The sequence below is a fragment of the Bubalus kerabau genome, chromosome 11 (genome assembly GCF_029407905.1).
Source record: "Bubalus kerabau isolate K-KA32 ecotype Philippines breed swamp buffalo chromosome 11, PCC_UOA_SB_1v2, whole genome shotgun sequence".
Taxonomy (NCBI): domain Eukaryota; kingdom Metazoa; phylum Chordata; class Mammalia; order Artiodactyla; family Bovidae; genus Bubalus; species Bubalus kerabau.
Genome location: NC_073634.1, coordinates 5,066,237 through 5,085,693, shown reverse-complemented (window position 1 = coordinate 5,085,693; position 19,457 = coordinate 5,066,237). Strand labels below are relative to the sequence as shown.

Sequence of the window (19,457 nt, the reverse complement as noted above, 5' to 3'; positions counted from 1 at the left end):
GTTGGCAGTAGTGAGAATCGGGGCAGCATCCCAATTTCTAGTAGCAAATTTGTTGCTGGTTTGTAAGATGCAATTAAAAATAGACACACCCTGAAAACTCAGCACATTGTTATCTTAAAGGGCTTTGCTCCTTTGAACAGGAACTTGTCTCCCTCTTCCCTTGTGTCTGCCCAGACCCAGCTCTGCCCCTGGCCCAGAGTAGTCATGGCAAAAAAAATAAATAATAAAAACAGAGAGAAATAGCAGCATTTGAGTATTTGTTTTGTGACAGTCCCCTGCCAAGGGGTTTCCACACATTGTTACATTATTTACAACCGTATGAGATGGCTATGACTGTTCCCATTTTACAGGTGGAAAAACTGAGGTCTGGAGGACCCATGGATCATGTTCAAGGTACCTGGTCACCATACACTAGAGCCCAGAGTGAAGCCAGGTCTGACTGCTCCCAGAGTGGGCGCCACCCCACCTGCTCATCGTTGGGATGACCCCTGGATGCCCGTGGTCAGAGGAGGCCTTGAAGTTCCCTCTCCACACTCATTGAACACCAGCCACACCCAGGGCCCCAGCCTGGGAGAGCTGAAAGACCCAAGGCCAAGGCTTAGCCAAGTGAAAACACTTTAATGGATTCGAGGTCCTGTCCACTTCCTGTTCTCTCTCTTCCTCTTCCCCACTTCTGGAACTCAGGATCCGACACAAAGATGGAGATGGGATGACACCCGGCTACATGCATAGGACTGAAGGAGTAAGGGCCATCGTGCAAAAATCCTCTTGTGGCCACCAGATCTCTCCTGGAAAAGCTGGGTAGCTGTCGAAGAAGCTACTTACTGGGGTGCCGAGGGTGAGCCCCACTGCAGCCCACACCCTAGGTCCCTTCCTAGGGAGCCAGTGCTCAGAGAAGGGCAGAGGGGCAGCAGCGTAATTCCCAGCCCAAGGTGCAGGCGAGGGCTCAGCCTTCACATGGGCCTCCTGCGCTCCCGGGGGCCAGAAATCCAGGCCGGGGTCTGTGGAGGGATGGTCCCAGTGCCCTACGAGTGGAGGGCTCAGGGGACACGAGGCAGAGCCTGCAGCTGGCCCAGGCTTGCTCGGTGGCTTTACCTGATCAGTGTGGTTGGACAGGAGGGGTCTCGGGGTCAGCAGATAGTGGCATAAGGTACAGAGGGGACACAGGGGCAAAGGGCTTCCCAGGGGGAGGAAGTGAGGGCCGGGGAGGAAACAGAGCCAAGAGGGCAAGTGGGGGCCAGAGGAGAGGAAGCTGTGAGCAAGGGGCTGGGAGAGGTGCACGGAAGGGGATGGGACAGCACGGGGTTGGGCAGGGTCTCTGTACCCCCCGCGGCTGCGGGGGTTTAGGCAGACAACAGGCTCTTCCTGGTGCTGATATACTGCTAGGAGGAGGAGAAGGGAGACACCTGGGGGATTCTGTTGGCTTTGAAGTTCAAAAGAAGCTAAGTGTGTTTTTGAGAATGAATGAATGAAGGGGTCATGAGCAGAAAGTGGGGTGCAAAGGGATTAGCAAGAGGGTGTCTGGTAACTGGAGACAGGACAACCCAGGCCTGGATGCCAGCCTGGGCTCTGGCAGCAAAGGTGACAGAAGTCCTCTGGTCCCAGCCAAGTCAGTGGGGAGGCAGGCAGCCCCGTGTACCACCCTGCAGCCGTATCCAGGCTGTGGATTAAGAACCAAATGGGGGAGGGCGAGGAGGTGGGAAGGGAAGTAGCCGAGTGCAGGCCTGTCCGTCCCGGCCACATCCCAGAACCTTCCTCCTGGGCCCTGGGGACCCCAGATCCCAGCCCTTCCCTTCCCGCCCCCACCCATGGCACCAAGGAATTACGGGCTTGGGAAACTCACTCATTGGGGTCCTAGAGCTTCAGGGAGGTGACCCGGGGGATGTGGAAGAGCTGCGTCTCCTCGGAGCTGGTGGAGCTGCAGCATTGTTGCAGGGGATGAGTGTGTGAACCCCAGGCCCAGACCCTCAGCCCCGACACAGGAACAAGCCCAGAGCCCAGAAGAGCAGAGTTTCCCAAAGCTATGAACTGTGGGTGTGTTGCAGCAAGAAGGCTTCCGGGCAGACACATGGAAGAGCTTTCTGGCCCTGGAGCACCGCAGAGTGTGTGACTCTTTGGGGTTAGGCATAGGCTTCCCTGGCCTGAAGGGGTGTGTGTCTCAAGAAGTGGGGGTGGGCAGCAGGGGGCCGGGGCCAGCAGCTGGAAGGGCTCCTTCCTCAGCCCCTGCCCCCACCCCTAGTCCTAGCAGCGTCCTCACCTGAGGCGTTTCCGGATGGGACGGAAGTACTTGGAGGTCTTGATAGCAAAGACGATGCTGGGGATCAGGAAGAAGGTGCACCACCCCAGGCAGAACCAGAAGGCGTTCTGGGACAGAGGATGTGGGGTCAGCACACTGTGCTGGGAGCGGCACCCTCCCACGCGGCTCGACACCCCCAGCCTCCCAAGGACTCAACGAGGGGCGCGGGGATGTGACCTCAGGCCTGAGGGGAAGGACCGGGGTGTGGGCTCACGCTGCCCCCTGCTGGCGGCCTCCCCGTCCACGAGCCCTGGCGAGCTGGGGCAGGGCGCTCACCCAGGGGTCAGCCACCATGTCACACAGGATCACACGGCCACTGTCCAGGGCTCCAGAGAGGGGCTGGCAGGTGGCAATGCGCTCAGTCACCTGTGGTGTCAACATGAGGCAGCTACATGCCAGCACTCCCAGACCCACGGGTGTTCAGAGAGAGGCGACAGGGACATGGGACGGGCCCAGGCAGGGAAACACAGAGCAGTGAGGACCCCCTGACCTCCGCCCGTCACTCGCCTCCCGTACTCCCCGCCCCAGCACCAGCCTGTGCTAAGCCCCTGCTGTGTGCCCAGAGATGCCCTCCCTCTAAGTCACTCGCACTGGGGGACAACACGTGTGCACACACAGTGCACTGCACACGCTCATGCCCACAAGCGCATTCACACACACTCAGGGCAAAGCAAGACCCCCTCAGCCGGGCGCGAGTGGCAGACTGCCTGCAGAAGCTGGGATCAGTAAGGGCCCACAGGAGGAGCTGGGCTCTGAGGGCCGCGTGGCCTCAGACAGGCTGGCGCGGGACCAGCACGAGGAGGGGCAGGGGCCGATGGACAGAGTGTCCTAGACAGCGACGCTGACCAGTCCCAGCCTGGCCATGCTCGGGCCTCAGAGAAGGGCTGTGGCAGAGGTTGGGGGTGGGCAGAACTCAGCATCCAGATGCCAGGTTTGGGAGTCTGGGCCCAGGGCACCCCCAAGGGCTCTAGCGGGCAGAGGAAGGGAAATAGCTGGGAGCTTGCCTGAGGCCAGGAGGGTCTGAGCCCCTACTCACCTCCTGTCTCACCCAGGCCATGTACTGGGAGAAGTAGCCCATCTCCCGCTTCAGGAAACACTCACTTTCCTGCAAGGAAGAGAGGAGTCCTGGGCTGGTAAAAGTCCCAGGGCCAGCAGCCCTGTCCCCCATGCCTGGCTCCATCAGGACAGGCTGAGCTGTCTTTTCTGGGAGCCCCTGGTGAGGGAGCAGGGCTGGAGAATCATAGGGTGTGAGGCCCCTGTGCCTTAACTGTTCAACTCACCTCCAACTCTGAGGCTGCCCCCTGTCCCTGCCCCAGGCCCCCCACTCACATTCCTCAGGATATGGGTGGCCCAGATCGGCAGCTCTTCTTTCAGGTGAGTGACTCTGTCCAGGACACCTGAGATCTCCGACTGTGGGGGAGGAGAGAGGATCCATCAGGGAATGGCCACTCATTCACTTGTTCATCCATTAACTCAACATACGACACACAACACACTCAACTTGGGATGGGGGATGTTAGGCCCCAAGGACACAGAGGCCGTATATGGTGGGTTCTGCCTACCAGCCTCACGTTTTTCCACCCCACACTCCACCTCCACTGGGACAGATCAGAGCAGGCAAGGCTTCGAGTTAGCTGAAAGTCACATCCTTCCTCCCTCTACTGCCCACCTGCCCAACCCCACCCTCCCCAGCCCTCCCTAGCGGCCACCTGGAGATGTGGGGCAGAGGATGCCAGTGCCTGGACACTGTGGTTGAGTTTAGCCTGTGAAAGAGAGATCAGGGCTGGTTAGGGGAAGGGCTGGGTAGGAGGGAGGAGTCACAGCATCCCCTTCCTCTTCCACGTCCCCTCCCTGCATCTCCTCTCCAGGTCCCCAGCTCCCTGAGAATCCAGGCATACCACAAGGTTCTGCTGCGGGAGGATCTTCTCCTGATGGAGGTGTTGGAGCCCTCGGGCCTCTTCCTGCAGCTTCTGCCCCAGCGTAGCATTGCCCTGAGAGGGGACAGATCATAATGGCACTCTACCCAGGCCAAGACAGCCCCTGCCAACATACCCTTCACCAAACTGCTCAACAAGACACACTGCAGGGCATGGAAAGTGCGGGAAACAGAGGTTGGGCTCAGAGGCAGGAAACTGAGGCCTCCTGAAGCTCGTGGACCACATCTGGGTTTGCGGGCCTACATGAGCCCAAGTTCCAAGTTCAGCCCTCACTTGCTCTGCCCACCATGGGGGAGCTGGGGAGGGCTGTCTATGAGATGTCTCGAAGAGAACTTTTTAAACTCTCAATATTTATAAAGACAAAGTATTCTTTTTTCCAGTAGATTTTAAGCTTCTAGAGGCAACTGTCATGACATCTGACCCCACTGTCCTCACAGCATCTGATTAGAGGTGGGGGATAATCTACTTTAGAGATGAAGGCCCAGAGATGTAGAAAGATTTGCTCAAGGCCCCACAGCCAATTGGTGGTAGAGTTTCAGTCAGAACTGACCCTACAAAACTGACCCTGCATCCCAGTGACGGGCCCAGGGTCTCAGCCCTTGGTGGTAGGGGCCCTCAGTCCTCTGCCTTTGCCCTCATCCCATCCCCAATTCATAAGATTCACGGGTTCAGTCCCTGGGTTGGGAAGATCCCCTGGAAGATGACATGGCAACCCACTCCAGTATTCTTGCCTGGAAAATTCCATGGACATAGGAGCCTGGCAGGCTACAGTCCATGGGGTCACAAAGAGTTGGACACAACTAAAGCAACTTCACACACACACACACACACACACCTCCCCAAGTCAGGCACTCTTGCCCATCCCCTCTCCCTGGCTTCTGTCTCCAGCCTGCCCAGCAGGGTCGCTGCTCCCTTCTCACTTGGGTCTGGGACAGTCCCTCCAGCTCCTGGGCCAGCTTCTCCACGTCACTATTCACCACTGGCTTCTGGATCTAGAGATAGACAGGAGAGGCCAAGAGGGGATGAACCCCGGCTCCCCCAACCTTAGAATTCCCAGTATTTTTGAAAGTACCCACACCAGCTAGTCTACTGTAATAACACATCAATCACAGTGGGTTTGACCTGAAATTGTGAAATATATGAGACATTTTCCATTAGGAAAGGAAAAAAAAAAATGAGGCACTCTCTGGTGTAACCCAATGGAGAGGCAACTTCCCACCAGCTTTTGTAACAGCAGTGGGTTCAGGACCATGGACAGTGACACATGAGGCTGGGTGGGGCGCATTCACTCCCCCCCAGCCTGGGACGGGGCAGGGGCGGGGTGTGGCACTCAGGGGCACAGGGTCTGGGGACATTCCCAATAGAAGAGGCCCTAGAGACATGTAGGGAAGTCAAGGGAGAATGGAGGGCCCAGATGAGGGGAGACAGTAACCCACCCCACCTCCTCTGATCTACCAAGGTCTGGCCTGAGGTGCCCACTACTGACCTCAGCAAGGAAGCCAGGGTAGTGAATGCTCTCAAACCCACTGCTCTGCAGAGCCTCCAGGTCCCGGCGGGCAGCTGGGCTCAGCAGGTCCAGATTCTTCACATCCACTTTGAGCTTCTGCAACTCCTGCTGCAGCTTGATGGTGTACTGGGAGGGAAGGGGCAGGCTGGGGCCATGCTCGATGCTCGACCCCAAAGCTGCTATCCTAGGTGAGGAACCCCTCAAGGCCCTCCTTCTGTATATCGAGGACACTACCAGCCCCAGACAGGTTCCTAGCAGGTCTCTGCTCCCCACGCTCCCCATCCCCAACTCTAACTCACCCTCACCAAGACTTAGCTCTCCTCCAGCACCTGTCTGGCTACTGGACAGCAATACAGACCTTCCAAGGTCACCTAGTAGAAACAGCTTCCTTGGCCCATCTTTATTATATCACCTTGTATTAAGGTCTTCATAGCATGCTATTTACTTATTTAACACATAGTATGCTATGTGCTTTGGGCTTCCCTGGTGGCTCAGATGGTAAGGAATCTGCCTGCAATGCAGGAGACCCAGGTTTAATCCCTGAATAGGGAAGATCCCCTGGAGAAGGGAATGGCTGCCCACTTGTATTCTTGCCTGGAGAATTTCATGGACAGGGGAGTCTGGCAGGCTATAGGGTTGCAAAAAGTTGCGCATGGCTGAGCAACTAACACATGCATGCTATGTGCTTAATTATATCACCAAGTATGCTATTTACTTATGTGGGTGCTTGTTCATTGCCATCAGCTCCACGAGAATGCCATCTTGTCTGCTCAACTCTGTACCAAACCAGCAGTGTCTAGAGCAGAGGTTCACACGTGATGGGTTCAGTACAAGTTTGTTGAATGGGCAAAAATAAATGAATGAATGAATAAATGAATAAATGAAAAATAAATAAATGAATGAGCCAACATTTCTAAGATTTGTTGTTGCTCAGCTGCTCAGTGGTGCCTGACTCTTTGCAACTCAGTGCCCATGGACTGCAGCACACCAGGCTTCCCTGTCCTTCACTATCTCCTGGAAGTTGCTCAAACCCATGTCCATCGAGTCGGTGATGCCATCCAACCATCTCATCCTCTGTCGCCCCCTTCTCTTCTTGCCCTCAATCTTTCCTAGCATCAGGGCCTTTTGCATTGAGTCGGCGCTTCGCATCAGGTGGCCAAATTATTTCTAAGATAGAGCAGTTTAAAAAGGGATTCGACATTTTCCAACCATTGCTGGGAGAGATTTAAAGGGCATGAAATTCAGCCCCGAGTTTCACAGATGAGAAGCTGAAGCCAGGAGGGGCATCAGAGCATGCGGCTCAGCCTACCTCTCCCCATCCCCCACACTGCCTTCCTCAGGGGAGCAAAGGCCCATCCTCTCAGAGCCCAGAACCTTAGAGGTTTTAGTCATCAGTAACAGACAGGTACACGTGTCTCCAGATGGGCAGAGCCCTCCTGGGGCTCGGGAAGGCACACCTTGTCTTACTTATCTCTGCATCATCAGCTCACTATTACCTCCTTTGAGGACAAGTTCTCCTAAGGTCATATTTGGAATGTTGCCAGATGGCCCCCAAGGGCTGCTCAATCCCTCTGGACCTGAAGCTCTTCTGTGACTTGGACCCGTTCCCTGGACCGGGGCTGAGAGCGTCCCCTCCTTCCAGTCAGCGGAGCATGGGACCTCGTCTCAGTGCCCAGGCCCCTCACAGAAGCCCTCCCTGGCCAGCTTTCACCCTGCGGCCTCCCACCAGGACAGATTCTGCTCAGTCGACCTCCCATCTGATTAGAGATGCTGAAGGAGGAGGTGGCTACCGTGTTAGGGAAACTGCCCCAGGTTATACAGTTTAGGACATGGAGTTGGGACGGAAACTCTGGACCACTTGGCTATGCTATGCTGTGGGCTAGGGATGGATGGCGAATTCATAAGGAGTTGGAAGGGGACTTCCCTGCAGTCCAGTGGTTAAGACTCTGCACTCCCCAAGCAGAGGGCACAGGTTTGATCCCTGGTTGAGGAACTAAGATCCCGCATGCCCCATAGCATGGCCTAAAAATAAATGCATAAAAATAAAGCAACAACAACGAAAATGCCATGAAAAAAATAAAAGCAGCAGAAAATGCAACTAGATACTTAAATAAATATTTTTCAGAAAGGAGTTGGAAGGATTCTGAAGAGGGTGCAGAATCAGGAGTTAGCGTCTCAGGAGGAGCGGAGGGAGGACAGGACGGGTATTTCTACAGCCTCTGTGCACCCCTGGGAGAGCCACATTCACAAAGCACGTCTCCTCTCGGGAAGTAGACTTTCCTTCTCTCTGTTCTAGAACTGTCTCTTGCCAGTGCGAATGTTTCTCCAGTTCTACACACCAAGTTCTGGCAAAGTCCAATGGTTAGGGAACAGGCTGGTGGGGGTTCAAATCCTGACATCACCTACGGGCTGTGTGAGCTCAGGAGGGGGCTGAGGGGAGCCCTACTCTAGTGGTACCCAACTTCATCACCATCATTTTCACTGTCACACCCCTTCCCAACCTCCCCACTCCCAACTGGAGCATCCCAACCAATGCCTGTCCTGGGTCAGGACACACACTCGAGTCCTCTCCCTCACGGTCACCACCCTGTCCGGTCTCAACCTCAGGTGCATTCAGTTTTCCTGGGAGCACAGCACTCTGAGCTGATCACAGCCTCCAGGCACTCACGCACCCACCCCCACACTCTAGAACCTTCCCTGGGCTCTAGCCCTGGGCCATGCCCAGAGCTTGCACCTGGCTCTTCTGCCCTGGAGGCACCTCCATCGCTCTTGCAGACTTCTCAGGTTGAAGGAGAAGTTTTCTCCATAAAGGCAAGACCAAAAGAGGGGGGACCTGCAGGAGGGGGGGTCCCCACTGTGTTCCAGAAGGTTCTCTCACCTGGCTGATATCCAGGTGCTTCTCCAGGTCATAGGAGTCATTGAGCTGCAGGACAGTCCAGAGCGCAGCCCCTTGCTTGCACTGCCTGGGGATGGACATGGGAGGTGAGAGCAAGGAGGGCAGGTGTGTCATCCCAACGGGACACCCACCTTAGTGCCTCCTCACACCCCATCCCCCAGCCCAGGCTGCCCACTCACTCGTAGGCCAGGAGGATGCTGAGGTTCTTCTTCAGGCCAAGAAGTTGGGACAAGTTCATGGATGGTGGCAAGTTCCCTGGAGTGTCTACAAACTGGGGATGGGGCAGGAGGGAATGGGCTTGGAGCAGGGAATAGGGAATAGGGCACAGCTTCCCAGGGCCTGGTCCCCTGCTGCCCTGGCACAGCAGAGACCACATCCCTATGACTTCAGCCCACACCTGCCTCTATCTCCAGTCACTCTTGGGCCCTAAATCCTGGCAGGGACTCTCTCCAGGAATCTCTAGGTGGGTGGCCAGCCTGCTCTTCGGCAGAGGATCTGGGCCAGCATCTCAGCTCACTTGCTTAGTGCAATAGGGAACCAGGATCCCCAGTTCCCAGACTTAGTGTTAGGAAAACAGAGGGGCTCATGTCTGGGTGCCATCCCTCGAGGTCCCTGCCTGGGGCCCAGGGACTCACTGGCTCTTTTCTCTTACTCCTTATTTATTGGTGAATTTCTGTCTCTCTTCTTAGCCGTCTCCATCATTTTTCCTGTCCCTTTTGCCCTCTGGCCCTCTCTGGCTCCAAACTTCCTTCTGAACCTCCAGCTCTACCCATATCTCTTTCCATGTCCCTCTGGGCCCAGGGCTAGGTAAGCCCACCTCATACAGCTCTCCACTCTCCCAGCTCTGGCACACCAGCGTCTGCACGTTGCCGCCCACCAGGAAGGTGGAGAAGACGAGGAGGATGAGGGGCACAGCGAAGAGGAAGCTGAAGCCCACACCGCTGAGGAAGGTGGGGGGACACGGTTGAGATGGGCTGAGCAGGGAGGATGCCCTGGACCACGCTCTCCATCCCCATTCTGCATCCCAGGGCCACCTTGGTCAGTGAGCTGGTCCCAGGGCAGAGCCCTCTGGGGAGAGGACCTCACAGGACGTGGCCCCCAGGGCAGGAGGAAGGACTCAGAACTGGCGACTGCCCCACCTCATCCCACCCCATCCCCACTCCATGCCCTGGCTGGTAGCCTAGAGGAGAGGGCAGCCAGGGCTTCAGGATGAGGGGGACACATATATACCTATGGCTGATTCATGTTGGTGTATGGCAAAAACCATCACAGTACCGTAATTATCCTCCAATTAAAATAAATAAATTAATTTTTTAGAAAAAGAGCCAGCACTGCCGGTCTCTGGGCCGAGGGCACTTGCAGGTGGCCAGCTCCAGGGCTCAGCCTCAGCACGACTACCTGGCATGGCCAGCCATGACTTACCAGCAGGGGCAGCCACCTATGGCGTCTAGGTAGGACACATACGACCATCCAGAGCTTTTTCATGAAGCTTGGGGAGTGAAACGTGGGCTGGATCTCACTCACCCCTGGGCCAGGCCCCTTTGTGCGGTGCCCAGCCTGCACAGCAGAATGTGTGTTCTGGCCTTCGAGATGATCTAGTCCAGAGGGGGCAGACAGAGCCTGCCTCTGGTGCCACCTGCTAATGGCTGGACACTGGGTTAAGAAGGATTCTGAGGCTCAGAGAGAAAAGTGCCCATTGATTATTATAGTTAGTGAAGTTGTCATTTCCTTCTCCAGGGATCGAACCCTCATCTCCTGCATTGGCAGGCGGACTCTTTACTGCTGAGCCAACATTATTCATCTGGGCTCAGAGAGAAAGGCACCCATCAATTACCATAGTTGCCACCAATGGGGGAGGGGACGTGCTTCTTCTTTGCCATTCCTGCTCTAGGCCAACCCTTTTATACAAAGGACACTGAGGCCCAGTTGGGTTATAATTCACCCAGGGCCATGCAGCAAGTTGGCCCAGAGCCAGAGCAGAGCTCAGTCTCTTGATCCCCAGGACCAGCTCCTGTAGTCACACTAGGAGCATGAGAAGAATGTGCCAGCCCGGTGGGCAGAGACCCTTCCCCTCTCCCCCAGCCCTTCTTACACCATGAGGAAGCGGGATCCAGCTTCACCCTTGGCTTCCGAGTGGCTGGGGTCCTCTCTGGCAGATAGGCCCCAGATGCCCAGGTTGAGGCCCAGCAGGTTACAGACCACCACAAGCAGGACCACAGAGCACAGCACGCAACCTGCAATCCACCTGCCAAGGAGGAGGTGGGCGTCAGGGAAACAAGAGGGGGCTGACTGAGGACCTACTGGCTGGGGCTTTAGAAGTGTGACTTCCTATAGGGTCCTCAGGCTCAGATCCCCAGGGCGCACAGCTAAGTCGGGGGCCTGGAGGCCCAATGAGTAAGGGGTCTTGGCTTAAATGGAGGCAGGGACTTGGTACAAGGAGGGCTGACTAGGGCTGGAAACTGGGCCCCAGGGGGCTGAGATGCTGAACCGCCCACCCCCCCTCCACAGGTTTCCAGACACCTGTATGTCTCATAGCTCTGCACTTCCTCCAGGAGGGGGCGGCTGCGCTCTTCGACCTCCTCCAGCGCCTGGCTCCAGCGAGAAGCTGCCTCCCAGACTGGGAACGCTTCTCCCATTGTGTTTAGCCCTCTGGGCTGCTCAGCCACCACCTTCTTCAGCTCTGCCCAAAGCAGCAGGGGCTTAAGGGATGGGGGAGACCCCCCAGGGGCCCAGGAAGGAGGAGATAGACAGGAGGAACATCTGGGATGCATAGAGATGGTCTAGTGGGCCTGCCCAGGCAAGAGGGCAGCCTTCAGCCTCCCCCACCCCACTGCCCTGCCCCTTTCTCAACAAGCTTCTTTGGTAGGGGTGGGGTGGGGGGCATTCTGGATAGCCCGCCTGGCCCCTGGTCAGGCCCTCACCTCTGACCATGTCGGCCGTCTGCAAGGCAGCCAGGATCGGGAGGCTGTTGAAGGTGGTGTTCTCCTGCCGGAACCAAACGAGGCTGTGCCTCCTGCTTTCCACCTGGGGGGCCCAGCTTGGGGTACCCTTGCTTCACCAGGTCCGGAGGGAGAGCATCCCTCATGGTGCTCCCAGCCCAGGAAATCAGAGAAATGCGCGTCCTTCCGCTCTCTTGGTCCTTCTCCCCTCTGTCAGCCCAAGCTGACTCAACTCCCCCAAACTCAGCTCCTTTCTGTCTTGACCTTCCTGCCCGGACTATTGCAGTAGACCCCCAGCCAGTGTCTCATCTCTCCCAGCCATTCTGTACAGCACCCTCTGTTTCCCTAAAGTCCAGCTCTGGGCTATTCTTCCAGCCTCCGGTTCCACTTCCTTCCTCTTGGAATAGTTTGCTCTAGTCACCCAGCACAACTGACTCACCAGTTCCCCGACCCTGGCATTTTCCAGGCCCTGGGTCACAGGTGCTGACTCACCCTGCACCCTGCCCCCACTGCCTGTCTCCACCCAGGAGAACCTGCCTGTTTTCTGGGGCTCAGGGTGTGAGCTTGCTCCCTAGCCATCCCCAGCCCACACCTCATGAGGATCCTAGCCCTTCCTTCTGAACTCCAGGCCTACCTCCCCCACCAGACTGTGTGTGCAAGGACCAGCATCGTGAGCCTCCAGTCCAGAGTGTCACGTGGTAGGTCAGGCCCTGACTGGACCCAAGCCTGAGGTTCAACTGGGCTCCCACTCCAAAAGGGAAGAACTGAGGTCCCTCACTTTTGAGTTCCCAGGCAGGTGGGAGAGAAGTCAGGGAGACCAGGGACACTCACCTCCAAGACCATGCTGTAGAAGTTGGCCTCTGGGACGCCTTTCAGCCGATGTAGGACATGGTCCACAGAGGGCACCTGAAACGGTTTTTTGAGAGGGGGTTGTTATGACAAAGACCACGAAGAAGCCTGGGAGGGGTCCCTGGGGAAGGATGGGGGCAGAGGCCTCTGAATACTCAGTGTCCTTATGTACACGATGGGGACCTCCACAGCCCCGACAGCCCTGGGTGATAGTGAGAACTCAAGAAGCTAAACCGGGACTTCCCTGGTGGTCCAGTGGTTAGGAATCCACCTGCCAATGCAGGGGACATGGGTTCGATCCCTGATCTGGGAAGATCCCACATGCTGTGGGGCAACTAAGCCCGTGCATGCTCCACAACAAGAGAAGCCACTTCAATGAGAAGCCTGGGCAAGCCCCCACTCACCACAACTAGAGAAAAGCCAGAGCAGCAACGAAGACCCAGCACAGCCAAAAATAAAAAAATAAACAAAAAAAAGCAGTTAAGTCACGTGAGGCTCACTGGCACAAGCATGGTACAGGATGACGGTCATTAACCCCAGGTGTGTGGAGAGAGGAGGGGCAGCTGGGGAAAGGGATTGGGTGATCGCTTCAGAAGACACCTGGAGCGCAGGTTGCCCTGGAGCCGCGGGCAGAGCAGCCCCCTTCGCCCCAAGAGGACTCAGTCTTGGGCCAGCACCTGGCTGAAGTCTGCTCCCAGCTCCAGGGTGTGGCTTTTGTCCAGGGCCCCTGCACAGCCCTGGCAGTGGGGCTCCTGCAGTAGTGCCAGGAGGCGCTGCCGGTGCCCATGGAGAGCCGGTGCCAGGGCCTCCTGCCCCTCCTGCAGCTCCACAGAGGTGGTGTTCAGGCCTCGGAGGTGGTCCACGGAGACCTGCAGGGCTGAGAGACCCACATCCAGACTGAGGGGTCTCTGCTGCTACCAGCATCCTCAGAGGCCTTGGGGGAAGTCGGAGCATCTTTCCCTCCCCCAACCCAAGGGGCCTGCTGGTCTTTGATCTCTGTAGTTATAATGGAAGCAGCCCCAGGACACATGAAGCCAGGAGTGGACAGAGAGTGCAGAAAGGCAGGGGTGGGGCCCCTGAGGTGGCAGAAGAAATGTAGGGCTGGACGAGGGTGGGGCCGGGCCCCCCGGAGACACTCACCCTGGCCCAGGCTGAGTACTGAGGCCAGCGCCTCATACATGGTGCTCTTGAGCTGGGAGTGGATCGCCTTCCCGATGCTGCTGCCGACGCCTGGAGAGTACAGGGCAGTCTGCAGGGCGGCCCGGGCCCCCCCACCCTCCGCCTCCTCTTGGGTCGGGGTGGTCTGCAGTGGAGTGAGTACCATGCCGCTGGGATGGGCCCGATCCCCACCTCCTCATGGGCGTGGATGAGGGGATGAGAGGGCCCCCAGGGCAGAACCCAGCCCAAACCCTCACCATTAAGTTCCTTCAAGACTTGCTCCTGAGGAAGGGAAAACTGCTCTGCCACGGCCTGCAGCTCCTAGGCAAACACAGGGCCGGAGGCTGCTCTTCCCTGTCACGGAACAGCCCGGCTCCCATGCCTTTCCCGGCCCTTCCTCCCACCATCCCTGCACCTGGGCGTCCATCCTGAGAATAGCAAGAGTGCGGTTATGAACGCGACTCCCCAGCAGGGGGCAGTCAGGTGCACGCTAGAAGAGGCACCCTTTCTAACAAGCGGGCTAAGCAGGAATTTGCAGGCCCCACCCTGCTCTGTCCCGCCCACCTGGGGGCGTGTGGGGGTGAGGGGCTACTCGGTGCTCACCAGGGGCACCTCGGAGACCAGGCCCCGGAGGCTGAGCAGGGTCTCCGGCACAGCCTCAGCACTGGGGCCCATCTGCTCGTGCATGTGCTGATTGGTCACAAAGGCAGTGACCACACCGATCCTGCAGGGATGGGGGAGAAGGAGGGGGCTGCTGGCTGGATGCCCATGGCCCCTCGGGCCTCGGCCCACGCCTCCCGCCTGACCTGGGCGCCCCTCACAGCAGCACGAGGGTGGTCAGCAGTAGGAACGTCACGAGGACAGCGCGCTCGCAGGCCATCGTCTTGTGCTCCATCTTCACTCGACCACCGCAGCGCCGGCGGCAGCGCAAACAACAGAAGCAGAGTCCTGCGGTGGGCATCGCCAGCAGGTAGAGGCCGGCGATCACAGCGCACACCACGTAGCCGGCCTGGTACCGCGCCACCTGAGCCAGCGGCGAGGCATGAGGGGCTGTGCCGACCCTCCCTCCCCAGCCCTCTGCCGCCTGACATCAGAAGCAGGTGGGGGGCAGGGGGCACCTTGCCCACATCTCCTATTTCCTTGTGAGGGGCACAGTGTCTTTACTGTTATTTGTCACTAAGTCATGTCTGACTCTTCTGTGACCCCCATGGACGGTAGCTGCCAGGCTTCTCTGTCCATGGGATTTACCAGGGAAGAATACTGGTGTGGATTTGCAGTTTCCTTCTCCAGGGGATCTTCCCGATCCAAGAATCGAACCTGCCTCTCCTGCATCGGCAGGCAGGTTCTTTACCACTGAGCCACCAGGGAAGCCCCATATTGTTATTTACCATCTTACAAATAAGGGAAAGGAAGTCCAGGGAGTTGGGGCTCCCTGTCCCAGGTGGCGCTAGTGGTAAAGAACTCACCTTCCAATGCAGGAGTCATAAGAGACACAGGTTCGATCCCTGGGTCGGGAAGATCCCCTGGAGGAGGGCGTGGCAACCCACTGGAGAATGCCATGGACGGAAGAGCGTGGTAGACTACAGTCCATAGGGTCGCAGAGTTGGACACAACTGAAGCAACTTAGCACGCACACACGCCAACTCCACAACCACTTAAGGGCAGAGCTGTGGTCTGAAATCAGGTCTGTGGACTGCTCACAGAAGAGAGGAAGCAATGCCTGAACCCCACCCTGGGGGTCACCCAGCTAAGTGGGCTCAGCTGAGAAGGCCTGTCTCCTCCTGCCCCAGATGCTCACACCTGAACACCCTCCCCCAAACCGCCTCCACGCTCACCTCATCCACCTTCACAGAGGCCGGCTCATTCAGCAGGGTCTTGATCAGCTCTAGGGAAAGAGTCAAGCTGAGTCTGGGGGCAGCGGCCCTGCCTCTGTGTCCACCCCCACTGCCAGGCTAATCCCTCTCCAGAGGGGGTCCTCCCACCACCCGGCACCCTCAGAGAAGGCAGTGTCAACACAGACCAGTGCCCACCTACCCTGGCCTCCGCAGGGATACAGGAGGGTATTTCTGAGGGCAGGCCTGGCCCAACCCTCCCTCTGGGCCCCCGGGGTAGGAAAGCAGCAGAAAAGCTGGTTAAAAGCAGAGAAGGGGCCTGGTCTAGCAACCCTCCCCGCTAAGAGTTAGGGACAGGCTGGGGGCGGGGTGGGGGGGGGGGTGTTGGGGGGTGAGGGGCGGTGGTCTGGCTCTCTCTCCTGGTCCTTGCAAGCCCCTCGCAACACCAGTCCCAGGGAAGACCTGCTCTTTGAGAACTTTGAATGTATCTTCTCTACTCTAGGGCCGAGAAACGGAGGCTCAGAGAGGAACAGGGGCTTGCCCAAGGTCACTCAGGAAGGTGATGCTCTGGGAGCTTCTGGGGAGGAAGACGGGGGTGGGGAGAGCTGGGACCCTGCCCTCCAAGTGGCTGATGGGGGTGGGCGCGCCCCGCGGTGAACAGGCGATTAAGGTGAGGCTGGGGACCCAAACTCGTCCAGGCTCGTCCGGGGGTGGGGCGCACTCACCCGCGGGGAAGGGGTTGAGCTGCACCACGGAGAGGAAGCCGCGCACGGTGCCGTACAGTGAGTCCAGGGGTCCCGGGGCGCGGACGCGAGGGGCCAGCCAGCGGGCCTTGGCCGCCGGGGCGAAAACCAGGCGCTCCGCCGGGCCGAGGGCCCTGCAGCCCGCCGCGCCCGCCCCCGGGAGGGTCAGGACTGCCCCCAGGCCCAAGCCCAGGAGGGCCGCCAGGAGGTCGGGCGAGCGCACCATGGGGTCGGCCAGTAGGCTGCGGGTGGACGGACCGGGTTCAGGGAGCTGAGAGTGCGAGCGGCGGACGGGGCAGGCCGCGCATCCTTCACCCTTCTCCGTCCCGCCGCTCCGCTCTCCAAACCTGCCCGACAGGTTTGGGCTACCTGGGCATCCGCCCGAGCGCGCCGGGCCAGGGGTGGAGGCCTGGGCTGGGGGTGGGGTGGGGGTGGGGGCAGGGCCTGCTCCGGACCCGCCCCGCAGCGGCCTCGGGTGGGAGCCTGGGTGCCCTCTGCCCTCGCCAGACGCTCTTGGGAGGGCTTAGCCTCCGAGCTGAGTGGGGGCGCACACGTCTGAATTATGGAGGATTGCCCAATTTCAACGATTATATTCAGTGCCCAGACTCAGAAGCCAAATTTGGAGCCTGGGAAAACAGCCACCAGGTGAAGGACTGCAAGGGGTGGCAAGACCAGCCACCTGGGCCCAGGAGCCAGGTTCCTCTCTCAGCTCCCCCTCGGGCCTGTTCTGTTGGCTCCAGCCATGCCTGCGCCCAGGCCAGGTCAGTCTGGAGCAGAGAGGCCACCAGGCTTTGTCCACCGAGGCTCTCTGACGAGTCACTCAGATGGGTACAGTCCTTTGGGAGGGTGAGTCCTGGCAAAGGTATGCCCTTTAGCCCAGCAATGCCCCATCCAGTCATCGACTGAAAGAACTGTCAAGAATATGCCCAGAGATGTGTCTGCACAGGCTTCTGTTTTGTCAGTGGCTGTGAGCCCAGTACGCAGAGGGTGCCCATAGCTGAGCATGTTGGAGGAAATATTTGCTAAATGGATGGATGTTCCTGGCAGCATTATTCACAATCCCGGAAACAGCCCGAATGGCACCATCATGGGGTGGTGGAGAAACTGGCAAAATGAGCATCTCACACACTAGGCTGTCAATAAAGAAAATGATGTGGAAATGGCTCTTTTGAAAGGTACTCAGCATCTTAACAAGTGTGAGTAGCTAATGACAAATAGCGGGGTACCTGGAGTGAAGGCATAAAACCATGATCGTCTCCAAGTGGAACCTTGGGCAATTTCTCATTCCCTTCTGCTCATCTGCACTTACTAATGTGTGTGCAACAATTACATGCGTTACTCATGTTCAAAGAAGTATGAGAAGTTTGTGAGCGGCCATAGCAGCCACCACGGAGCCCTGGAAGGAAAGGATGCACCTGTCCGTGGGACCCCCCAGCTCAGGCTTGGTTTGCGGCGTGTGTGAGGGAAATAGGGGTTTGGGCTGCTCATGGGGGTCTGCGGTAGAGAAGTGACTCAAATTTTTTTTTAATATTTTTTTTAATATTTATTTATTTATTTACTCGGCCACACCAGGTCTTAGTTGCAGCATGCAGGGTCTTCCATCTTTGCTGCAGCATGTGGGACCCAGTTCCCTGATCAGGCCCAGACTCTTAGCCACTGGACCACCAGGCAAGGCCCCTGAAGTGCCTTAAGCTTAAGCCACGGCTGGGCCTGCAGCAGAGCCCCGACAAGTCCCGCTGCTACCCCCGCAGAGCTGGGGGTTAAGAGGATGAAGTTGTGGAAAGAATAGTCTAGTTAATAACAGGGTGCAGACAGGAAACAGAACCTCATCAAAGGGTGACTCAGAGACGAGGATCAGGGCTACTCGGGGAATGGACGGGGGTGCCCTAGAAGGAGGGGTGTCCAGGGCCAGCACTGACCCCTGGAGCCCAGTTGCAGCTGTGGAGGGAGGCCCCTGACCGCTCAACCTGTAATTGTGTCGAAAGCTAAATGCAGGCTGTGCCCACCCTCACCCTTCCCATCTGACTTCCCTGAGCTTTGCACCTGAGCTGGGGACACCAAGGCTGCCATCAGGAAGGGCTGGTCTCCCCAGAGCCTGCCTGCTCCCCTCACTCTCCTCCTCCAATGTGAGCTGCTAGAAGGAATGACTTCCCTGGCCATCACTTTCTAACTTGAGTCCTGCCGCCAGTAGGATGGAAATAACCCCTTCCCGGCTTGGTATAATCCACCTGTGTAATTTCAGTAACTGCCATTTAGGATTTTCTGTGTGCTTTGACTTGAGTGCACCAGCAGCAGGAAAGCTGAGGTCCTAACTACCTGGGGAGGATTAGAAACCCTTAGGACTTTGGGAAAAAAGCAGCCCAGACCCCCAGGTCCTGTCTCCCCACCCACCCCTCTCTTAACAATTATTATTAAGCTAATTTTCATGTGTCTCTAACAAAAGCACTGCACTTTGAACATAAGAGTCTCCCCAGTCGCGACTTCCTCCTTGGTCTAGTGGCTTAAGACTCCGTGTTCCCAATGCAGGGGGCCCAGGGTTTGATCCCTGATTGGGGAATTAGACCCCGCAGCCCTCACCTAAGACCCACTGCCGCCAAATAAATAAATAAAAATTAAAAAAAAAAAAAAAGAGTTTCCCCAAGAAAAAGCAAAACATACCAAGCCTCCTTTAGGGTGAGGAGGGTTGATAAAGATACTGAATCTGCCTATTTGATAGGTAGGCCAAGTGAGGCTCGGAAGCAGGGACTGTGCCAAGGCAGTGGTCAAAGCCACGAGTCTCCCTCCTGAGCCAGATCCTGATGAAGCAATCTAAACAATCTTTCGTCAGATCGGCTGGTGGCCCGAGTCTCCTCCCTCCCCCAGCCCCACCTGGGAGAGCAGGTGAGGCTCAGGGGGGCAGCCCTGGTTGCTGGCGGAGGAGGAGAGGAAATTGCTGCTATAATTGGATTCCTAGGAGGAGCAGACCAAGCAGGCTGTGTGGGGGCTGGGTCTCTGGGCTGCAGGGTTAGCCCTGCAGCAGCCTCTAAGGGTGTGGAGCTGGCAGGCAGGGGCTGGAGGGCTTCTAGAATCAGGAAGGGGGTCCAAAGGAAGTTCTGTCCTGCTCCCCTCTTGTAGTCACACCTTTCTGGGCATACCTGCATGTCCCTTCCTCCTGCTATCCCTGGGACCCACTACCATCCATGGAAATTCCTTGGTTGATCTGGGATCAACTGACTCTCGTTACCTTGGGGATATTTCTGGGGCCACTTTCCTACACTTGACCTCACACATCGTCAGAAGTTGGTAGTTCCCAAATCTCAC

At 57.5% G+C, this 19,457-nt stretch overlaps 1 protein-coding gene across 1 annotated transcript; it reads right to left on the bottom strand.

Moving 5' to 3' along the window:
• Window positions 1-247: 247 nt before the first annotated feature.
• Window positions 248-17,056, bottom strand: PROM2 (prominin 2). Its single transcript, XM_055539264.1, has 25 exons — window positions 16,837-17,056; window positions 16,140-16,571; window positions 15,418-15,467; window positions 14,404-14,606; window positions 14,186-14,306; window positions 13,840-13,903; window positions 13,565-13,654; window positions 13,102-13,301; window positions 12,407-12,481; window positions 11,558-11,621; window positions 11,157-11,316; window positions 10,729-10,881; window positions 9,454-9,577; window positions 8,816-8,907; window positions 8,619-8,703; window positions 5,720-5,866; window positions 5,154-5,225; window positions 4,195-4,287; window positions 4,006-4,059; window positions 3,626-3,706; window positions 3,333-3,401; window positions 2,573-2,662; window positions 2,258-2,364; window positions 1,844-1,918; window positions 248-805 (listed from the first exon to the last, which is right to left on the bottom strand). Exons 1-24 carry the CDS (start codon window positions 17,054-17,056, stop codon window positions 1,855-1,857), a joined length of 2,910 nt encoding a protein of 969 aa, XP_055395239.1. The 3' UTR covers window positions 248-805; window positions 1,844-1,854.
• Window positions 17,057-19,457: the final 2,401 nt, after the last annotated feature.

Bases quoted from the DNA above. Each gene is read 5' to 3' on its own strand.
- PROM2 (XM_055539264.1), bottom strand. From the start codon at position 17,056: ATGACTGGATGGGGCATTGCTGGGCTAAAGGGCATACCTTTGCCAGGA. The intron at 13,655-13,839 runs GTGAGGGTTTGG...TGTACTCTCCAG, and splicing joins AGTCTTGAAGGAACTTAATG to GCGTCGGCAGCAGCATCGGG. The intron at 13,302-13,564 runs GTGAGTGTCTCC...TGGGTCTCTCAG, and splicing joins AGTACTCAGCCTGGGCCAGG to CCCTGCAGGTCTCCGTGGAC.